This window comes from Leptodactylus fuscus, chromosome 7, assembly GCF_031893055.1.
Source record: "Leptodactylus fuscus isolate aLepFus1 chromosome 7, aLepFus1.hap2, whole genome shotgun sequence".
In the NCBI taxonomy this organism is placed as follows: domain Eukaryota; kingdom Metazoa; phylum Chordata; class Amphibia; order Anura; family Leptodactylidae; genus Leptodactylus; species Leptodactylus fuscus.
The window spans coordinates 97,831,989-97,850,485 of NC_134271.1; the positions used below are offsets into that span (position 1 = coordinate 97,831,989).

General features: G+C 41.5%; 1 protein-coding gene and 1 non-coding gene across 2 annotated transcripts in view; one reads left to right on the forward strand and one right to left on the reverse strand.

Annotated features, from left to right (window-relative positions):
- The first annotated feature begins 861 nt into the window (after nt 1–861).
- Nucleotides 862–18,497, forward strand: part of ATL1 (atlastin GTPase 1) — a 33,834-nt gene continuing 16,198 nt past the window's right edge. The window contains exons 1-8 of the mRNA XM_075282594.1: nt 862–968; nt 6,720–6,967; nt 7,309–7,443; nt 9,223–9,327; nt 9,839–9,889; nt 10,591–10,647; nt 16,184–16,276; nt 16,840–16,978. Coding sequence (XP_075138695.1) covers nt 935–968; nt 6,720–6,967; nt 7,309–7,443; nt 9,223–9,327; nt 9,839–9,889; nt 10,591–10,647; nt 16,184–16,276; nt 16,840–16,978 — 862 coding nt within the window. The 5' untranslated portion in view covers nt 862–934. The remainder of the gene's footprint in view (nt 969–6,719; nt 6,968–7,308; nt 7,444–9,222; nt 9,328–9,838; nt 9,890–10,590; nt 10,648–16,183; nt 16,277–16,839; nt 16,979–18,497) is intronic.
- Nucleotides 5,390–5,463, reverse strand: TRNAI-AAU (transfer RNA isoleucine (anticodon AAU)). Its single transcript has one exon. It is a non-coding gene; the product is annotated as a tRNA-Ile (tRNA).

An 18,497-nucleotide genomic window follows, 5' to 3' on the forward strand; every position in this document is an offset into this window, starting at 1 on the left:
CCTGCTTCACCACTGTATTGAACTCATCTGTATCCTCTCTGGACGCAGATGAGTTGAATCCGGGACATACCTCCTGCCGACCGTGACCGCAGCACAGGTTCCGAATGTCCCGCAGAATCTGGGACGGTTGGGAGGTATACATGTCTGATTTCTTTCTGATTTCAGATGCAGATGAATTCTAGTCTGGCCTTGGCGAAAATATTTGTGAATTTTTTTTTATTACCTGGCATATAAATACAAAATCCATGAGATGGCAGACATGAAGATATTACAACAAAACCTGCTCAGTAGTCAGTTTATGTCTCTGCACTGTGTTGTATCAATGTTTTTTAATATCTTCGAATAAATCATTTTTTTATGTATGATGATTCCATTGTCCATGTTCTATATTGTTGATTTTTTTGGATTATCATCTAAAACTTTTTTGCCTTTAGTTGTGTTTTCGTATTTTTCCTGCTCAGTAGTATGTAGCATTTTGATAAACTTTGAACAAAGGGACATGGCCACACTATGGTGGGCATGGCTGATTTTGTATCTGTGAGTCATATTTGTAAATGAGATGTAATTGTGTCTTCTGATAGGGAAGTTGTGAATTTCTGAGACATTTCTCAAGAGACATTTCCAAGAATATGTTCCTTAAATCACCCACAGGGTCCCCACCACCATCTCTGAGAAATCCTCCCCAGGGAATGTGGCTTAGGTTCATGCGGACAATAGACTACGTCTACATGATGATACAGAATAGAAAGGTCTGAGCTATATTAGTGTCTGATGTCTTCTCTTGCTGTGTATTATTGCACAGAGCTCTGCTTCCCACGTGACTGGTCCTCCTCCTCCTCCTCCTTCTCTCAGCATCCTCTCATCCTGCAGAAGCAGCTGAGGCTCCATCACCAGACGCCTCACACCCTCTTGCTTCCTACAGCCTCACCCTGCCATGGCCCGAAACCGCAAAGAAAGAAATAGCTGGGGTATGTATAACCTTCTCATCCTATAGGGTCTCTTTGCATTTTGCAGGGGGTGTATGGGGAATCGGATACACAGCGGTGTCTTTCTTGGGTGTGTTCCATTGTATTTTGCTGTGTGTCTCTCCACTGTGCATTATACATTGTGCTGCTTTACCAATGTGCTACAGGCTTTTAGAGGAGAGGTTAATATCTTAAAGAAGGGGGTAAATATTCTGACAACCTTTATTGTGATTTTACATAGACCCAATGGTTAGATTGTAAAAAGTGAAGTCAGTGCATAGTGTGGCAAGTGTGCAAATGTCAGTCTGACTAGTATAATGTGCACGCTCAGCAAGATCTACTCTGCAAGAGGTTCTGCAGCAGCTGCTAACTAGTAAACAGAATGGAGACCATTGCGTTACCAGTAGGTTTATTATTACTGCTGCATCCTTCTTCTTGCTAATTAGATATTAATGCCCTCCTTCTACCCTCAGCTATCAGTACCAAGCATAGTCATAATGGCAGCAACCATTATGTCCTGCCACATCTATGTTCTGCCACTATGAATTGCCGGTGAAATCTTGTTTCTGGGAAATTGGGCTGGAAACTAATATGGCTGCCATTACAGCTCTCACAAAGGTTGTCACCAAGCTTTCCTGTAGTCCTGAAAGTCAACTAAGCCAGGTTAGGAAATAATGCATTCCCTACAATTATATAGGTAAACTTTATGACAGTCCCTGTGCCATTTTGAACGTCAGCCACTCAGCTTTCCTTGGCTAAGAAAAGATTGATTCGTTTTTGTTTTGTTTTTTTACCACTGGACAGACAAGGGAAATGGATGTTGGCAATTCATGCTCTTTACTCATGGTGCTCATCATTGGCAAGCATTATGCCCCTTACCCATTCTCTGTGTCTTCTGGCTTACATTAGGATAGTAATGCTTATACTTTACTGACACCTGTGTGGAAAATCCATTAGTATGTGTGATTGCAGTATATGACATGTAGGGTGGGTCTCCAGCACTGCAGTCATTTAGTTCCTGTGTATGTATTGTTAATGGGATTTAATCTATCACCATACTTTTCTGTGGTGGCCTGTATTACTGTAATAATTTATTTAAACGTCAGCTACCACCAGAATCCGGCATGTTCCTTATTTATATGATATACACAGTCCTAGCTAATATAGGACAATGCGGTATTTTATGATGTAAAAGTCGCAGGCTGCCTTCTTGGAGATGATTTTATATTTTTATTCCTTATTGTACATTGTATACATTATATTTAGGAAATATTTTCTATCTTGCATGTGTGTCATAAGTATGTTGTTTCCATCTGACAAAAGTCAGAAGTAGACATGTGGTGTCATTACAATATTTTAGTAGTGCAGCCTCAGGCTTAGGGCCTGTAAATTCAAGTGACAATTTCACAGCCAAGATAGTCAAAATGGCTTTATGTATACTTAAAGACTTTAAAAATATATAACCACTCTTCAGTCCGGGAGACAGGTTTTCATCAGGGTGAAGCATTTTAAACCAGCAACACAGTTAGATAGGTCAGACCCCTGAGTATAATAATAGTGTTTGTGGGGTCCACGGCGTCAGTCACCGATCCTGGCCTCTGCCAGGATCGGTAAGTAAATATGGCCCGTTACCGACTGGAGTAACTCCAGCTGGTAACAGCCTGTTAAGAAGAAAAAAAACACAGCAGTAGCGGCTGTCGCCGGGCCCCTAATATCCAGGGCCCTGTGGCAGCCGCTACCCCGGTAATTACGCCCCTGGACAAGGTCCAGAAGCTAAGTTGAAATCCTGCCTGGCCTGGCATAGCAACTTGGGGCAATGGAGCCACCCTTGGTGCTCCACACTGCTAATTTGCATACTGTGAAATAATTTAATATCTCAGCAATGGAGGAAATATTGTTTTAATAGCAAATCATGAATTCAAGGCTAGGCCTGGAAGACATGACATGTCCATTCTCATAGCCATGAGAACCCCTTACGTGCTGACAACTAAATCTCATTATGCTAGTGAATACCATCCTTCCTTTTGGGGAGGTAGATCATGTAACACTTCTCGTACCAAGAAAGATATAGTACTGTTTGAACTTCACCTTCTTGTGAAATGAGTCCTGTACATTGACATACAAAGTGAAAGACTTTCACCACCTCCACTAACTGGGCCTCTTTTTATTCGTTAATATGCATCCATCCACTGGTTCTGGTATAGCTGGAGTTATTCCTCTGTCCTTGAGCAATCAGTGCAGGTAGTTTTGGTGCATGATATGCTGTCTAGACTCTCTAATGCTAAGTGGCAGGTATCAGGCTATGTGGCACTAGCAGGCAAGGAGACTTGAATCTGAACTCCTATGAGAGAATGGCAGTGTCACCCCTTTTCCTGCTCCTTTCTGACATCACCCACTTGGAATTAGAGAATCTAGTTAGCAAATCAAGCACCAAAACTAACTGCACTACGATGCAGACTTGAGAAAAAAAAGGAGAGAGGAAAGTCTATTAAACAATGGAAAAAAAAACTTGAGTTTGTGGAGCTGGTGAAAGGTTCTCTATTCTTGTTCCATTCCTCTGTTTATGCTCCTGAAAACCGAAATTTAGGTATTACCATTCCGCTTGTCAAAGAGGCATATCCCTTTTTAGGATTAGGTTCAGTCACACTAAATATTAATTTGAGTTAGATTTCTCTTTTATTCATTCACTTAATTGTGTTAATTGACAAAAATAAACTATTAACACTTTTGAAAGAATTGTGTGTGTGCGTGTGTGTGTGTGTGTGTGTGTGTGTGTGTATGTATGTGTGTGTTTTATAAAATATCTGCTCATTATGGATTTAGGAGTCCAGTGGGCAGTCCTATTTGGTGATTGACCCCTATAGGAAAGGGTTCAATCATTAAGTAGGACAGCCCACTAGACACCTACTTTCATATTTAGCAGAGATCAAAGGGTTTGTCCAGGACCCGAAGGTAATTGATAGTGATGACCTATCCAAAGGATAGATCTCCAGAATCAGATCGTTCAGGGTGACCCATTGAGCTGTGTTTGCTGCCGTAAGGCATTTATTAGGTAAAAAGCCAGAGGCAGCTTCTCCTTTTAAAGTGAATGGGAGCAGATGTGCAGTTTCAGGTTCCACTGCTACAGTATACGCACCTGGAACTGCAGCTCAAATATCTTCAGGTCCTGGACAACCCCATTAAAATTAAAGCATAACTAAACTTTTGGACAGCTTTTGATTTTCTGGCAGTATTTGTGTCATTAATACAATTTATAATATTAATAATACTATAATAATACTTTATTAACAGATTTTGTCTCCTTTCTGTGAAATCCTGCCTTTCTTTATACTTCCCCTTGCTTCGGTATTGAAAGCTGTTCCTGCCTCTCACTGGGTCACATAGACTAGATTCAATTTGATGAGTTTTTTTTTTTTTTTTAACAATCACCATCACATTGATCATTATATATGGGCTTTCTTTATGCAGTGACATTTCCCCTTCCCCCATATCATTGTATAAGTTGAAAGACAATACAGATATTTAAAGAGAACATTTATGCTATTTTCTTCTGCAGGAGTCTCTGCCATTATAAGTTGTGCCAATTAATTCTCTAGTGACTTGTCCATTACATTTTGGCCGAGCTCCAGCCCCACCCCTGCCAGCAGGTTATAGACCTGCATTTGTTTCTCTTGGGTCTCATTGAGTTTTTGTTACATTAGTCCATTGATCTTTTAAAGAGCAATTCCAGATAAAGTTTTATTTTCCAATGAACATGTAAATATTTGTTCATAGGGGGCAGTATCAAGTAGTTAGTAAGCTTGCCAGATTAGGGGGTTTCAAATAAGAGAACATGCAGAGATTTTTTTGCTGCTCTTTGTTTAGGCTGCAATAGGGTGCAATGTCTGTCTAAAATCACATGTGAAAAAGTCCTGCAAGCACCAATGTATCTGTCCAGTGAAATGGATATCTGATGGTAAAATACGCTGAATTTCCACTTTTCTGTTACTTATTGGTATCAAAACTAAGACATAAGTGTCAGGAGTGCCACCTTCCAGCTCACCAATAGCCCCAGGAGTATCTTTGGCACTGGTGGAGAATGCCACACTTGGATATCATACAATGTTTACTGAGGAAATAGATTTTTAGGCCTAGTTGCAACTTGTATCTTTATATCTTCTATAGCTTTTGCTAATAATATCTGTTGAAATGTATAAGTTTGTAGAATAGGATATTGTATAGCACATATGATCACGGGTGCTATTGCATGAACAACCACTAGGTGGCAATGCTGAAATTGTTGCTCTTATAAAATTTGAAAGTAGAAATTGTAATTAGTTTAGAAATGTTTTAGTTTAGGATGTTTTTATACAGTATATTACTATAACTTTTGGGTTAGGCTTTAGTTTTTAAAGAAAATGGCGTTGAAAAAAAAAAATAGTACATGGCCCGTACGGGGATCGAACCCGCGACCTTGGCGTTATTAGCACCACGCTCTAACCAACTGAGCTAACCGGCCAGTGATGGGGGTTGTCCTCCATAGAAGTGCTCTGCAAGTGTACAATTGTAAATTTACATAATATGAAAAGTAAGTGGCATTACCTACTTGTTGATATCTGGGCTTGTCTAATTCTCTAAACCATTAACTATGCAGAATCATGTACTGTATTAGGATAGATCTACATGTAACACAAATGCTGCTGACATAAAAAATCCACAGAAGTTTACAGTATCAGCAACATTTAAAGGGATTTGCAGAGATGCAGTATTCTAGCACAGCTGTTATGCAATGGAGGGAGTCTTATGTTTAGTCTTTGTTCGCTGTATAGTCACCAGGGCCAGAGTCTGCTTGGAATGGCTGATCTGTGTAAGATTCAGGTGTTGAACCCCTTGATCAGCGTAAGAAGGTGACAGGCAAAGTGCTGGAGTCCCACGATATCAGCCCCAGGTTTCTGACCTATTTGTGGTCTGGAGTAGGCTTCAACCCAGGTGTCCTTGACTCATTACTGGCCCGTAAAAGGCTGAAGAGCCTGCACTTCAGGGCAGATCCAGAGAAGGGGTCTGGGTCTGTCCTGTTACTTTGAGACTGGGTCGTGTTTGCTAGTTTGTTCATGTGGCTGTTAGTAAGCCACACGTATAGTTAATTTATTACTCTTCAGTTAGTTGCTCAGACGAGCAGCATTTTATTTTTTATTGTTTGCCTGAAGTTAAGGCTGTATTTTATTTTGCTCATTTTGTCCCTAAAGTCAAGGGTTTGTTTTTTGTTTTGTTTTTTTTTTCCAATAAACCTGTTTCCTGCATATTTTGTGTCCCTGTCTTTTGACTGGCTAGGTCCACACCACTGCTACTACCAATCTAACTTTCCCATATCAGATATAGGTCATCATTGTAAAAATTCCCTTAGCCCAGAAGATCCCTTTATCAAGTCTAATTTACAATCTGCAATAAAGTTTCTGCAAGTAAATATACAGCATTTAAATTTGTTTTGTGAATTTTCAGCAGATTTCACATTGTACAATGCAAATGGTAAAATTTGCAGCAAATCTACTGCAAAATCCACATGTAATATGTTTAGTTTACACACCTATTAAGTGACAGAACAGAAAAAATACTTTCAAAATATATATTATTTTGTTTTTTTTATAGGCAAGTGAATCATAGTCAAAGTTATAACACTTATTAGTAACCATTCATCAGCTTAAGTAATTTATTTGAGCCATTGGCCAATACTACTGCTAAATAATAATTGATTTTGGTTTCTCCTCACTACTTTAGGGGGGTTTTCAGACAGAAATTATGACTGGAGTTCTGAAGATGAAGACTATGAAAAAAAGGCTCAACCAGTACAAGTACTAGTGGTTAAAGATGACCATTCCTTCGAACTGGATGAAGGGGCATTAAACCGAATTCTGCTTTCTGAAGCCGTGAGAGATAAGGAGGTTGTGGCCGTATCAGTGGCAGGAGCATTCAGAAAAGGAAAGTCCTTTCTCATGGACTTCATGCTGCGATACATGTATAAAACGGTACATATTTATTTATTTATATCTTATATTTCTATTCATTACTATTCGTTCCAAAGAAATAATTTTAAAAATCTAAAATTCACTAACTGCATGTTCTGTGTGCAGAATCTCCAGTGTATTTCTATGAAATGCAGCTTCACTATGATCCCTTCTTGTGTCCTTCCTGTAGAAAAATCAATCATAAGCAGGAGGCACATATGTGTCTATATGAAATCAGAGGCAGATACATTCTGTCCTGAGATCAGAAGATATATTTTATATACACCATATGATTCAAAATGATGACAAGACATCAAGTATATAAGCTGAGCACTCTCATTCTATACAACTCTTCTTTGTAGGAGCCTGTAGATTGGCTTGGAGATTATAATGCACCACTGTCTGGATTTTCATGGAGAGGTGGATCTGAGCGAGAGACTACGGGAATCCAGATATGGAGTGAAGTATTCTTGGTGGACAAACCTGATGGGGAAAAGGTGAAAAAAGTTGTGAAAATGAACTTGTATCAAAGCATGTATTGTAGTTCTTATACATACAGCTGCAGAAACCAAACTAAGCACAATACAATCTGAAATCTATCCACAGACAGGTTCCTCTTATTTTTGGAGGAGTTATTCTGGCTTGGCTTTATTCCCAGATTTAGGTTTCTTAAAAACCAGGTTAAAATCTATAGGGAGCTACCTTCCAAAAGATAGCGCTAGAGCAAGTTTCTCCTCTCTACTAATGAAGACTTACTTGCATATACCTTTTTATGCATCCCAAAATACATGTTTGCAGGGGTGTAACTTGAGGCGGTGCAGTCGCATCGGGGCCCAGGAGCCTTAGGGGGCCCATAAGCACTGGCAACAGTATTGAGATTGCAGCTTCTATCTGGCCCATAAGCCAAGGAGACCCAGAGATTACCCTAACCACACTAAGGATGATTAAACTCTTTAGCACCTGTAACCATCACTATCAAGAATTCACTGTAGGGATGAGGTAGGGGGCCCACAAGACTTTAGTTACACCACTGCATGTTTGTAATGGTGATCAAGTGAGACTCAGAAACTATGTCATTTGTTGGAGGACAGTTGCGTTCCAGCATTGTGTATTCTCATACTCTATAATAAAGCTTCATATGGAAGCCATAAATGTAATGTCAATAAAGGTGTGCCATCCCATCATGCAAGCAGAAAAGCATTACAATGTGGGAACGGCTATTCTTATTAAGGTAAGCTGGTGTGTTTAGAAAAGTGTACTGGGGGTAAACTTATGAGACAGACAACGTAACATCAACGTGAAATAAATGCCAGCTCTCAAAACTCCTATTTCACTGACTTTATTCAGACATATACATGGATAAAAAGCGTAGATGCACATATCATAAATAAATACAGACTCCGATGCATAAATATCTAAAATACGCCAATAAGATCAAACTAAAAACAACTTGATATCCAAAGATAAAAACCAACCAAAAGAATAACACTGCTAACAGGGCCTCAAAGGTGTATCCTCGTGGAACCTTCACAATTAGCTATCATATATATGTATATAACCTGCCAAAAAATATCCAATATTGCCACCAAAATATATTAATCATATATGTAATGGAATGTTATTGTGCCAGTATGTCCCAAGAGATGGCATAGACTTGGCAAGATGAATTAGACCAAACATGCTTGAAGGCTCTACTCGTCTTCTTCACCAGTGGCAATATAAGTAAATATGTTGTGGTATCTTTGGCTATCAAGTAATTTTTCTTTGATCTTATGGGTGTATTTTAGATATTTAAGCATTATCAGTGTGGTTATTTATTTGTGAATATCTACATCTATGTTTTTTTATCCATTTATATATTTGTGTCAAGTAATTGAAGGAGTTGAGAGCTGGCATTTATTTTTCCTTTGTTTTGTGGTTCCTGTAGATAATGAGGAATTGTTGCCTAGCTCTTGACACTTTGGATTGGTGTCTTTTGACTGGTGAGCAGCCTCATCTTGTTATATTTTGACAATGTAACATCATATCATTATAAAGGAGTACAAGATGAGTAAAGCTAAACATTTACCATGCTAATTTGCACTGAATAATACTGTAAAATATTAGTCAGAAGCAAGGTTTTTATCTTTAATTCGAGCCTGTCACCAGAACCCAGCATATCAACCTAGCCCACAGATAAATAGGCTAGGGTCACTTGAATCAAACAGTATTTGCCTCTTGTGAATCAGTGCTATCATATGCTAGGTTTTTATGTAATAGCTTTTTGTCACCTTCAGGTTGCAGTGTTGCTGATGGACACACAGGGGACATTTGACAGTCAGTCAACACTGAGAGACTCGGCCACGGTGTTTGCCCTGAGCACAATGATCAGCTCTATTCAGGTGAGAATTACTCAAAGACCTGTAACATCTCTCTGCCGATACTGAAAACAATGGGAGGCAAAATCTGGGCCCAAATCAGCTTAAAATTCTTATATGTGAGTACCCTCTTAGAATGCTTGTAAATATAGCCTAAGGCTAAGGCCCCACATAGTGGAAAGCAGTGAAAAAGTTCTGCGGGAAAAACCGCTGCGGAAACGCATCACGAGTTTTCCCGAGCCTTTCTGTGAAAAATTCTGGGGAAAAAAACACAATGTGTTTCCGCTGCGATCTTCTCCGAAGCATCTTTTGGCTGTGGCTCGATACATGGGTCCTTTGCCTAAAACACTACTGACTTAACGCAAGGATGGTCATTTATTACAAGAGGCGTAAGTGATATGGTTCCTTTTCAGAACCACTGTCATCATGGAGGAAGCAAGAAATGGGGTTGTCAAAGATAAAATCTTTTAATGTGTAAAAAACCATTCTGATAATGTATCCTAATCCATACTAATGTTTATTGTTTACATTAAAGGTTTACAACTTATCGCAAAATGTTCAAGAAGATGATTTGCAACACCTACAGGTAAGTCCCTACTTACTCCTTACATTGTACACAATATGTATTATTGTATATGTATTATTGTGCACAATACGTGCAATAACAGCCTAAGGCAGGGGCCCCACATTGTGAAAATGATGCGTTTGGTGTAATTTGACACTGATTTGGAGGCAGAATCTGCCTCAAAATCTGTAGTAGATTTTGCTGTGTGAATGGGGTCCTCATTTGTCCAACAGCTATTGAAGGTTTTTGATCACCTTAGTTTCAATTCTCTACATTAACACCTTGAAAACATGCTATTTTAGATATAACAACTTTGTGTGACAGAAATATTCATATACTACACAGAGAAATGAATGCTAAAGGGACATATCAGGGTCATAAAAAGTAAACATGGGGTCCCATATCAAAACTTGTAATGGAACTCCACTCTACCATGACCAAGATTTTTGCGGCCACAAAATCACAGGCGCAAAATAACGCGGTGTATACACTCGTAACTCCCATTGAAATGAATGGGATCTTTTTGAGCGCGCAATCTGATGACACGTGTATACGTGCCAGATCGCGCTCCACGTTACATCGTGTGAACGCACCCTTACTCTGTAATGTCTGATTTTGTCTGTACTTGAACCTTACAATTTGTAAAATGCTGCAGAATATATTGGCACTATATAAATAAAATGTATTATTATATGGGTTTTTTTTATTATTTCAATGACTAGCTCTTTACAGAATATGGCAGACTGGCTATGGAGGAGACGTTCCTGAAGCCATTCCAGGTCAGTGAATTATTTACTTGACTGATTTCTATTAGGTGGAAACTCCAGTTAACAGTTTCTTATAGTAATTATTCATTAGGGCATATTTCAGACTTGTGAGTTAGGAACTATCTAATTCTTTACTGCAAGTCACATTTATGCTGCAACTCTTTAGATCACCAGTAGATGTCACTGTAAATCTGTGCTTGTACAGTTGGTCTCCCAGTGATAGGACTCTCTAAGTAACTAGGATACATTCACTCTACTAGTGCGCAGGAAAAACTACATGTACAACATAGTAGGTAATTCCAAAAAATACTTTTGTGCACACCAGCATTATATGTGACACATTGCGGGTGGGTGAGTCCAGTTATAGATTTAGGTCAGGGCTCCATGTTGTATATACGCAGCATTTCGGGCCATGGCAGAAACACTGGCAAAAAAAAAAACCTCTGCATGTTATAGTACCTGCAAACTGGGTGGGATTCTAGCTAATCCCATTCACACAGTGCAGAATAAATTTGCAGCGTTGTGTTTTTGTAAATCGAAATATGCCATCTGAAATCTAATGTATATGGTCAGCCATAGAGTTGCAGGTACCACTTGTCTAGTGATACTGTGGAATATTCAACAATTCTGTACTATAGGAATACTGCCTGTAAATGCTTTTGTAATATGCCGTGAATAGTGTAGTGTGTATACCTTTATGCTATACAGATAAGACCTTTCCAGTTAATCCTTCTCCTGGCTTGTAGCTCTGCTGACTCAGTAGTGTGATTGGGTGGGTTCTGCATCCAGGAGTCTGTCACTAATACAGAAGGATTCCAGCTGTAGGCTGATGTGCCAAACAAAACATCTGCCTATTAGTTCCAGGCCCCCTCCATTGGATGCTGACTTCCTTCCCTAATGCAAATTTGCATCTTGAAGGAATGAAAGCCAAACGGGCTGTTGACCCAATTTTAAGGAGGCTTTTCTAATGATATTTCAGGCACATTCTTTTCATACTTTGTCATTCTGTACTTAGATTAGCTCATTGCTGATCTCTGTTAACACTGAAACACCCATCAATGTGCTCTGTGTGACCTAAACCACCAACCTCTTTACTATTTTAGTACACCAGAGAGCCTGACAATAATTTATTCACTGCCGTAGACCTTCAGGAATCCTGAAATTAACCCCGTTACTGTCACAGAACACCAAATGTATTGACATTAACCCCTTAACTGCATTATACCAGATAATTATTAGGGCTATGTGCATTATTTGGTAGTAGCCTAATAACAAAGACAGAAAAAAAAGAAAGATGGACAGATACCTTCCCAATGCATGTCAAACAGACACTCTTTTGGTATATGTTGGGTCTGTATGGATACATGATGTGAACAAATCCTTAATGGGACCAGTGTCCAGGTATCTAACTGACCCACTTACTGCCTTCAAAGGCTTTGAAGAAACACTGCCCATGGGTAATGATCTAATGGCATATTCACACAGCTGAGTCCCAGGCTTCCCAAACAGTGCTGAACACGGCTTACTGAATAATATATGATGTAATGAGCTCCCTGAACAAGCAATTTGCTACAGTACTGGACTAACATTAGTTGTCAGTTCAGTACCGTAGTGATCCAGCTGCACGAAGAGCTCACTACATCATAACTCACTATTTTAGACTGTGCTTCTTGCACAGAACTCAGTTGTGTGAATACAGCCTGAATTAGTTTGGTGTCCAAGTGTTGCAAAACTACAACTCCCAGCATACTCTGATATCAGCAAGATAGAAGTCCACAATTTGGAGACATCTGATTTTTAGGGGTTTTGCAATAACCTTTGCAAACAAAGGGTAGAACTGCATTCACAATTGATCGGATGTGTCTTTGTGATAACTGCCTGTCTATGGTTACCTTGGCGGCAGTAGCTGTACAATAAGTAACAGCTCACAAAGCAAACATTGAGACTGTAACCTAAACTCTCCATGGTTAACAACGTTTAGGTTCTTTTAAATAAGCCCAGGATACTATCACTAAGAATTAATATTCCTCATTTGCATATGGTATTTTAACCCCAGATGCTTACGTATGAGGTATTTACATACACTGACATCCTTGTCACGTAATATTCTTGGCACTGCGCAAAAATAGCCGGAAGGAAATGTCACAAACATGTTTTATTTATGAAGAATGGGATTAGGATGTCTTGGAGATGGCCAGTGTCATGTCTTGTCGCACATGTTTCCAATCACAAGTTATTTTGGAGCCCTTCCCAGGCGAGCTCCTTGGGCGGGTCAAGCTGGGATCATCCAGAGAATGTCTGCACACTTATAATATATGAGAGCTGCTCCTTCCTGATAAATCTGCTGCTTCCAGCTATTTGTCACTGACTCGCAAAATGTGAGAAGAAAACATTTGTCTCAGGCTGCAGATGATTTTTCTTGAATTGCTGCATAATCTGTCCTGGAGCTCTTATGATCTGGGACTGATGATGTGCAGATGGAAGGTGATACAGACGTAAAGATTCTGGTAATAGACACTAAATATACCAAACAATTCCTCCTATAACACACGTATTCAGCTTGGCCAAACTGGTCCTGTGCAGGGCCGCCATCAGGAATTTTGGGGCCCCATACAGCCTAAGTGTCTGGGCCCCCCCCTTCCCTACATTATTTTGCGTCATACCAATTCTGTATTACATTTCCCTTTATTTAGCAGCATTACAAGGCTTAATCAGATTATATTTGCAGGTAAAATCTGCTACGTGTGAAAGCGCCTATAGAGAGCCAACACCATGTATAAGAGCCCTCTTAATAAATCCTCAGGGCTTTTTCACGTTGCGTTTTTGGCCTCCCTTGCCAGGATCCGTTGGTAACCAGTCAGAATCAGCTGTCAACTTATCCCTGCACAAAGAACTGGCCATTAAAAAAAAAGTTCTCTGTGCAGGGATAAGTGGGGAGCTGATTGTGACTGGTTACCAACGTATCCCGGCAAGGGAGGCCAAAAACGCAATGTGAACACTCCTTTAAAGTGAAAGTCCCACCCCTAAACAGGCTGCTATGCTAGTAGCATAGCCTACATCATTATTATTCTCCAGCTAAAAACTTATATATTATATATTATTGCCCCAGTTCCCTCTCCGCAGTGCCGCACACCCGATGTCCCAACAATCCCCCCCCCCCCGTCCACCCTCTAACATCTTTCCATTGCCCCCTGTACCCATACCTCCCAACTTTTGAAGAACCAAAAGAGGGACAAAATGTGCGGCGCGCTTAGCGCGCCGTTAGAAATTTAGCCCCACCCACTGTTATGTTGACTCCGCCCACTCATAAATTTTTCATGTGCCCGCACACTGTATAATCCTAATCCTCCTACAGTTTCCCGTAAATTATATGTCCCCCCTTCGTCTCTCCCCCAGCTTCATATACACCCTTCATCTGCCCCCAGATTCATGTCCCCCCATCTCTGCCCCCAGGTTCATGTCCCCTCCATTTCTGCCCACAGATTCATGTCCCCACATCTCTGCCCCCAGATTCATGTCCCCCCTCCATCTCTGCCCCCAGATTCATGTCCCCCCAACTCTGCCCCCAGATTAATGTCCCCTCCATCTCTGCCCCCAGATTCATGTCCCCCATCTCTGCCCCCAGATTCATGTCCCCTCCATCTCTGTCCCCAGATTCATGTCCCCTCCATCTCTGCCCCCAGATTCATGTCCCCTCCATCTCTGCCCCAGATTCATGTCCCCTCCATCTCTGCCCCAGATTCATGTCCCCCCCATCTCTGCCCCCAGATTCATGTCCCCTCCATCTCTGCCCCCAGATCCATGTCCCCTCCATCTCTGCCCCCAGATCCATGTCCCCTCCATCTCTGCCCCCAGATCCATGTCCCCTCCATCTCTGCCCCCAGATCCATGTCCCCTCCATTTCTGCCCACAGATTCATGTCCCCTCCATCTCTGCCCCCAGATTCATGTCCCCTCCATCTCTGCCCCCAGATCCATGTCCCCCATCTCTGCCCACAGATTCATGTCCCTCCATCTCTGCCCCCAGATCCATGTCCCCCATCTCTGCCCCCAGATCCATGTCCCCCATCTCTGCCCACAGATTCATGTCCCCACATCTCTGCCCCCAGATTCATGTCCCCTCCATCTCTGCCCCCAGATTCATGTCCCTTCATCTCTGCCCCAAGTGTCATGCCGTCCTCTCCATCTCTGCCCCCAGATTCATGTCCCTCCATCTCTGCCCCCAGTGTCATGCCGTCCTCTCCTTCATCTGCCTCCAGTTTCACGTTCCACATTACACTTACCTTCTCCTTCGTTCCCCCGCTGCTCTCTGCGCGCCTCTCTCTCTTACTGGCGCACAGCTGTAGACGCGATGTGACGTCATCACATCGCGTCTACACTGCCGGGTAACCGGCGGCAGCGCTTCAGCCGCATATGTGTCAGCGAGAGAGGCTGCAGCAGCGAAGCGAGGAGCTGACATATATGCGGCTGAAGCGAGGAGCTGACCTGTGTCAGCTCCTCGCTTCGCCGCTGCCGCCGGCTACCCGGCAGTGTAGACGCGATGTCAGCGAGAGAGGCGGCAGCGGCAAATCGAGGAGCTGACACAGGTCAGCTCCTTCCTTCAGCCGCATATGTGTCAGGGAGAGAGGCGCGCAGCGGCGAAGCGAGGAGCTGACCTGTGTCAGCTCCTTGCTTCAGCCACGTATGTGTTCAACTCAGATCTGCATCCTCTGGACGCAGATCTGAGTTGAAACAAACAGGACATACAATGACTGCTGCCGGCGCCAGGGGGCCCGGGCCCCCACCATTTTTAAATTTGGCCGGGCCCCTGACGCCAGTAGCAGTAGTACTGGCCTATCGGCGGCCCTGGTCCTGTGGAGCGAGTAGGGTGAAGAAATACCCAACACCTCTGGTTATTCTTGAAGGAATGCAATAGTACAGGAAGAAATCATACCTTCCAGCTCATCTTATTATGTGTCGGTAGATGCTTGTTTGTGTTTCAAAGAACTAATAGACAGAAAATTCTCTACAGTAGGATTTATCAACAGCAATTTAATGTCTATGCGCATCTAAACCCTGCTGTTCCTTTTAATAGCCAAAAACTTACTTGTGACATATCATGGCGCAAAAAACTACTGATCTACAGTATGTCCAGGGGCCAGGGATATATTCAGACATACAGGTTGTGCTGCAGTTCTTGTGCAGTTTCCGTGCAGAACCCATTGAACTCAATGGGGGGCTTTTTTTCCCATTGAGTTCAATGGGTTCTGCACAGAAAACGGAACCCATTGAAGTCAATGGGAGGCTTTATTTCCGCACTCATTCTGATGCGAGTTAGCGCGCCAGAATCAGCGCCAACTTCCTCCATGTGAATGCCCCCTTAGTGTGAGCCCCCTTCCTCTTGAGCATAAACATTGCAGGCCAAGATGGACGTCACTGACAAACCACACATTTTTGTGCATGGAGCCTAACTAACAAAAAATGATCCTTCTTGTGCATAGTTACAATTCACACAGACGCATAAACAGATATATGTTGCAGAAAATATTTATTAATATTTTTATTCACAGTCTTTAATTTTCCTGGTACGTGATTGGAGTTTTCCATACGAGTTCCCATACGGGGCAGATGGTGGATCGAAGTTTTTGGAAAAACGGCTGAAGGTGAGTTAATGTTGAAAGAGATATGTGTAAAAATGGTAAAATGAATGTGGCGTAAAGGATGTCATACACAGAAAACAGGTGTCACATTGTACATTACAGGCTTTCACATAAACACAATGTTCAGCATAGGGAATTGGGAAAAGGCCTTATTCACATCAATGTCAAAAATGGTCATGTGACAGCTGTTTGTCGAACACATGGATTTCAATGTGTCTATTCACATGGTTGTTCTTTGGGTGCTCCATTTTAAAGCATCGTTTTTCAGGGAATTTTTTTTTCCACAATCATGTGACTATAGTCTAACTGAGTGCTAACTACCTCTGTCAATCTCTATGTGATTAGATATGATATGAAGCAACCTGTTAGATGCTTTATGCACATTATTTGTCATTGCATTGTGTCAAATCAGCAGGGTTCAACAAGAAATATCTAAAGTTGTGTTCAACATCTTAAGAGCATCGTGCCTTTGGGGCCTCAGCCTTATGTTTGCATGTGAATAAACTTGTATGTTTGTGATTGTTAAAATCATGAAATAAACAGTTGCAGTTTTTTTGATACGCCAGGTATCTGAAAACCAACATGAAGAATTGCAGAATGTGAGAAAACACATCCACTCCTGCTTCACAAATATTTCCTGCTTTCTTCTTCCACATCCTGGTCTTACTGTGGCTACAAATCCAAAATTTGATGGCAAACTTAAAGGTGGGTCACACGTACCTTCTTTATCCTTGGCAAATACACGTTGTCCACACTACAGTCTTTAAGTGAAAGTGTGATACCCATCCTACTGATACAGATGTAATAGTCACCAAAGGAATGTTTGTTGCATTTCTGTTGGAAGAGGCTGGGGGCGTCACTTCAGTTTTATACCACCTAGAACAGTAGCAACAGTTGGAAATGTGAGTTTTGTATGCAGCATGGAGTCCCAACTGATGATATCTCTATTATTTTTAAAAAAAAACTAGAACTGCGATCTTGGTGTCATATGAAATTGAGAATCTCAGAGAATCACTGTTCTAGTTGGTAAAAAAAAAAAAAAAATGGAGCCACAGCAATTTAAGTGACTCGCTCAGACTCAGAAGTATGCTGAATACCAAGCATTGTTAGCACAGTTTAAGACTGCAATGCCAATGTTATCTTAACAAATGCTGTATATCTGTGTATGCCATCAGTTAGGATTGTGAAAAAAGGGTGTTCATCACTAATTTATTGTTTTGTACCTTTCCACGTTTTTCTTGCACATTGGCATTATAAGCCACTCTGGTTAGCAGGAAACTGCAGCCATCCCCATGGTCACCATTGTATAGGAAAAGAGTAGTGAAAAGGATGTAAAGCTAAATTAGCATTACCCCCTTCATTTTCAGGATAGGTGAGAGCTCCATAAGTCAGACCCCCACTAATCATAAAGTAATGGAATATCTTAGCTTTGTGCCATCTCTGTATAAAATGGAAAAACCTCTTTAAGGGCCCGTTCACTCGGCACAGAGGGAGCAGATTATGGCGTGGAATCCACGTCATAATCCGTGCCCTCACAATGGTGGTCTATGGAGACTGCTCGCAATCTTTTTTCCCGCTAGCTGGAAAAAAAGAAGCGAGCTGCCCTTTCTTCAGGCAGATTCCACGTCTTGTTGAGCTGCGGTGTTCGCCTTGGGGCAGCAACCTTTGGAGTCGGCCCATTGATTTGAGCCTACTCCGGAGGGAAAAGCCGCGACTGTTGGAAGCCACGACAGTCGTGGCAGGAGGATTTTGGCCCAAGAGTGACGTGGCTCCCCGCATCACTCTCTGTGCCAAAATCCGCCCTTCTGCTCCCCGTGTGAATGGGGCCTAACAGTAAATCGAGGGTTATGTTTTGGGTAGGGGTAGGCAACCTTCGGCACTCCAGCTGTTGTAAAACTACAATTCCCAGCATGCATGCTTGCTCTGTTCTTGTAACTCCAATGAAAGTAAATGGAGTATGTAGGGAGGTTTAGTTTCACAGTAACTGGAGTGCTGAATGTTGCTGACCCCTGATATAATGTACGCAATGGTTTGTTGTGTCCTCTTTCACCTGTAACTCTCTTGTGCATTAGTGATTTGCCTGGGTAAAATATCAACATCAGATATATTGGTTCCTTGTATTATCCTCACTACTAGTGGTTTTCTTTTATTTTTACTCCCACAAATCCCTTTTATTTGGCTGGTGTGTACCAGTATTTGGATACTATATAAATAACAGAATTTA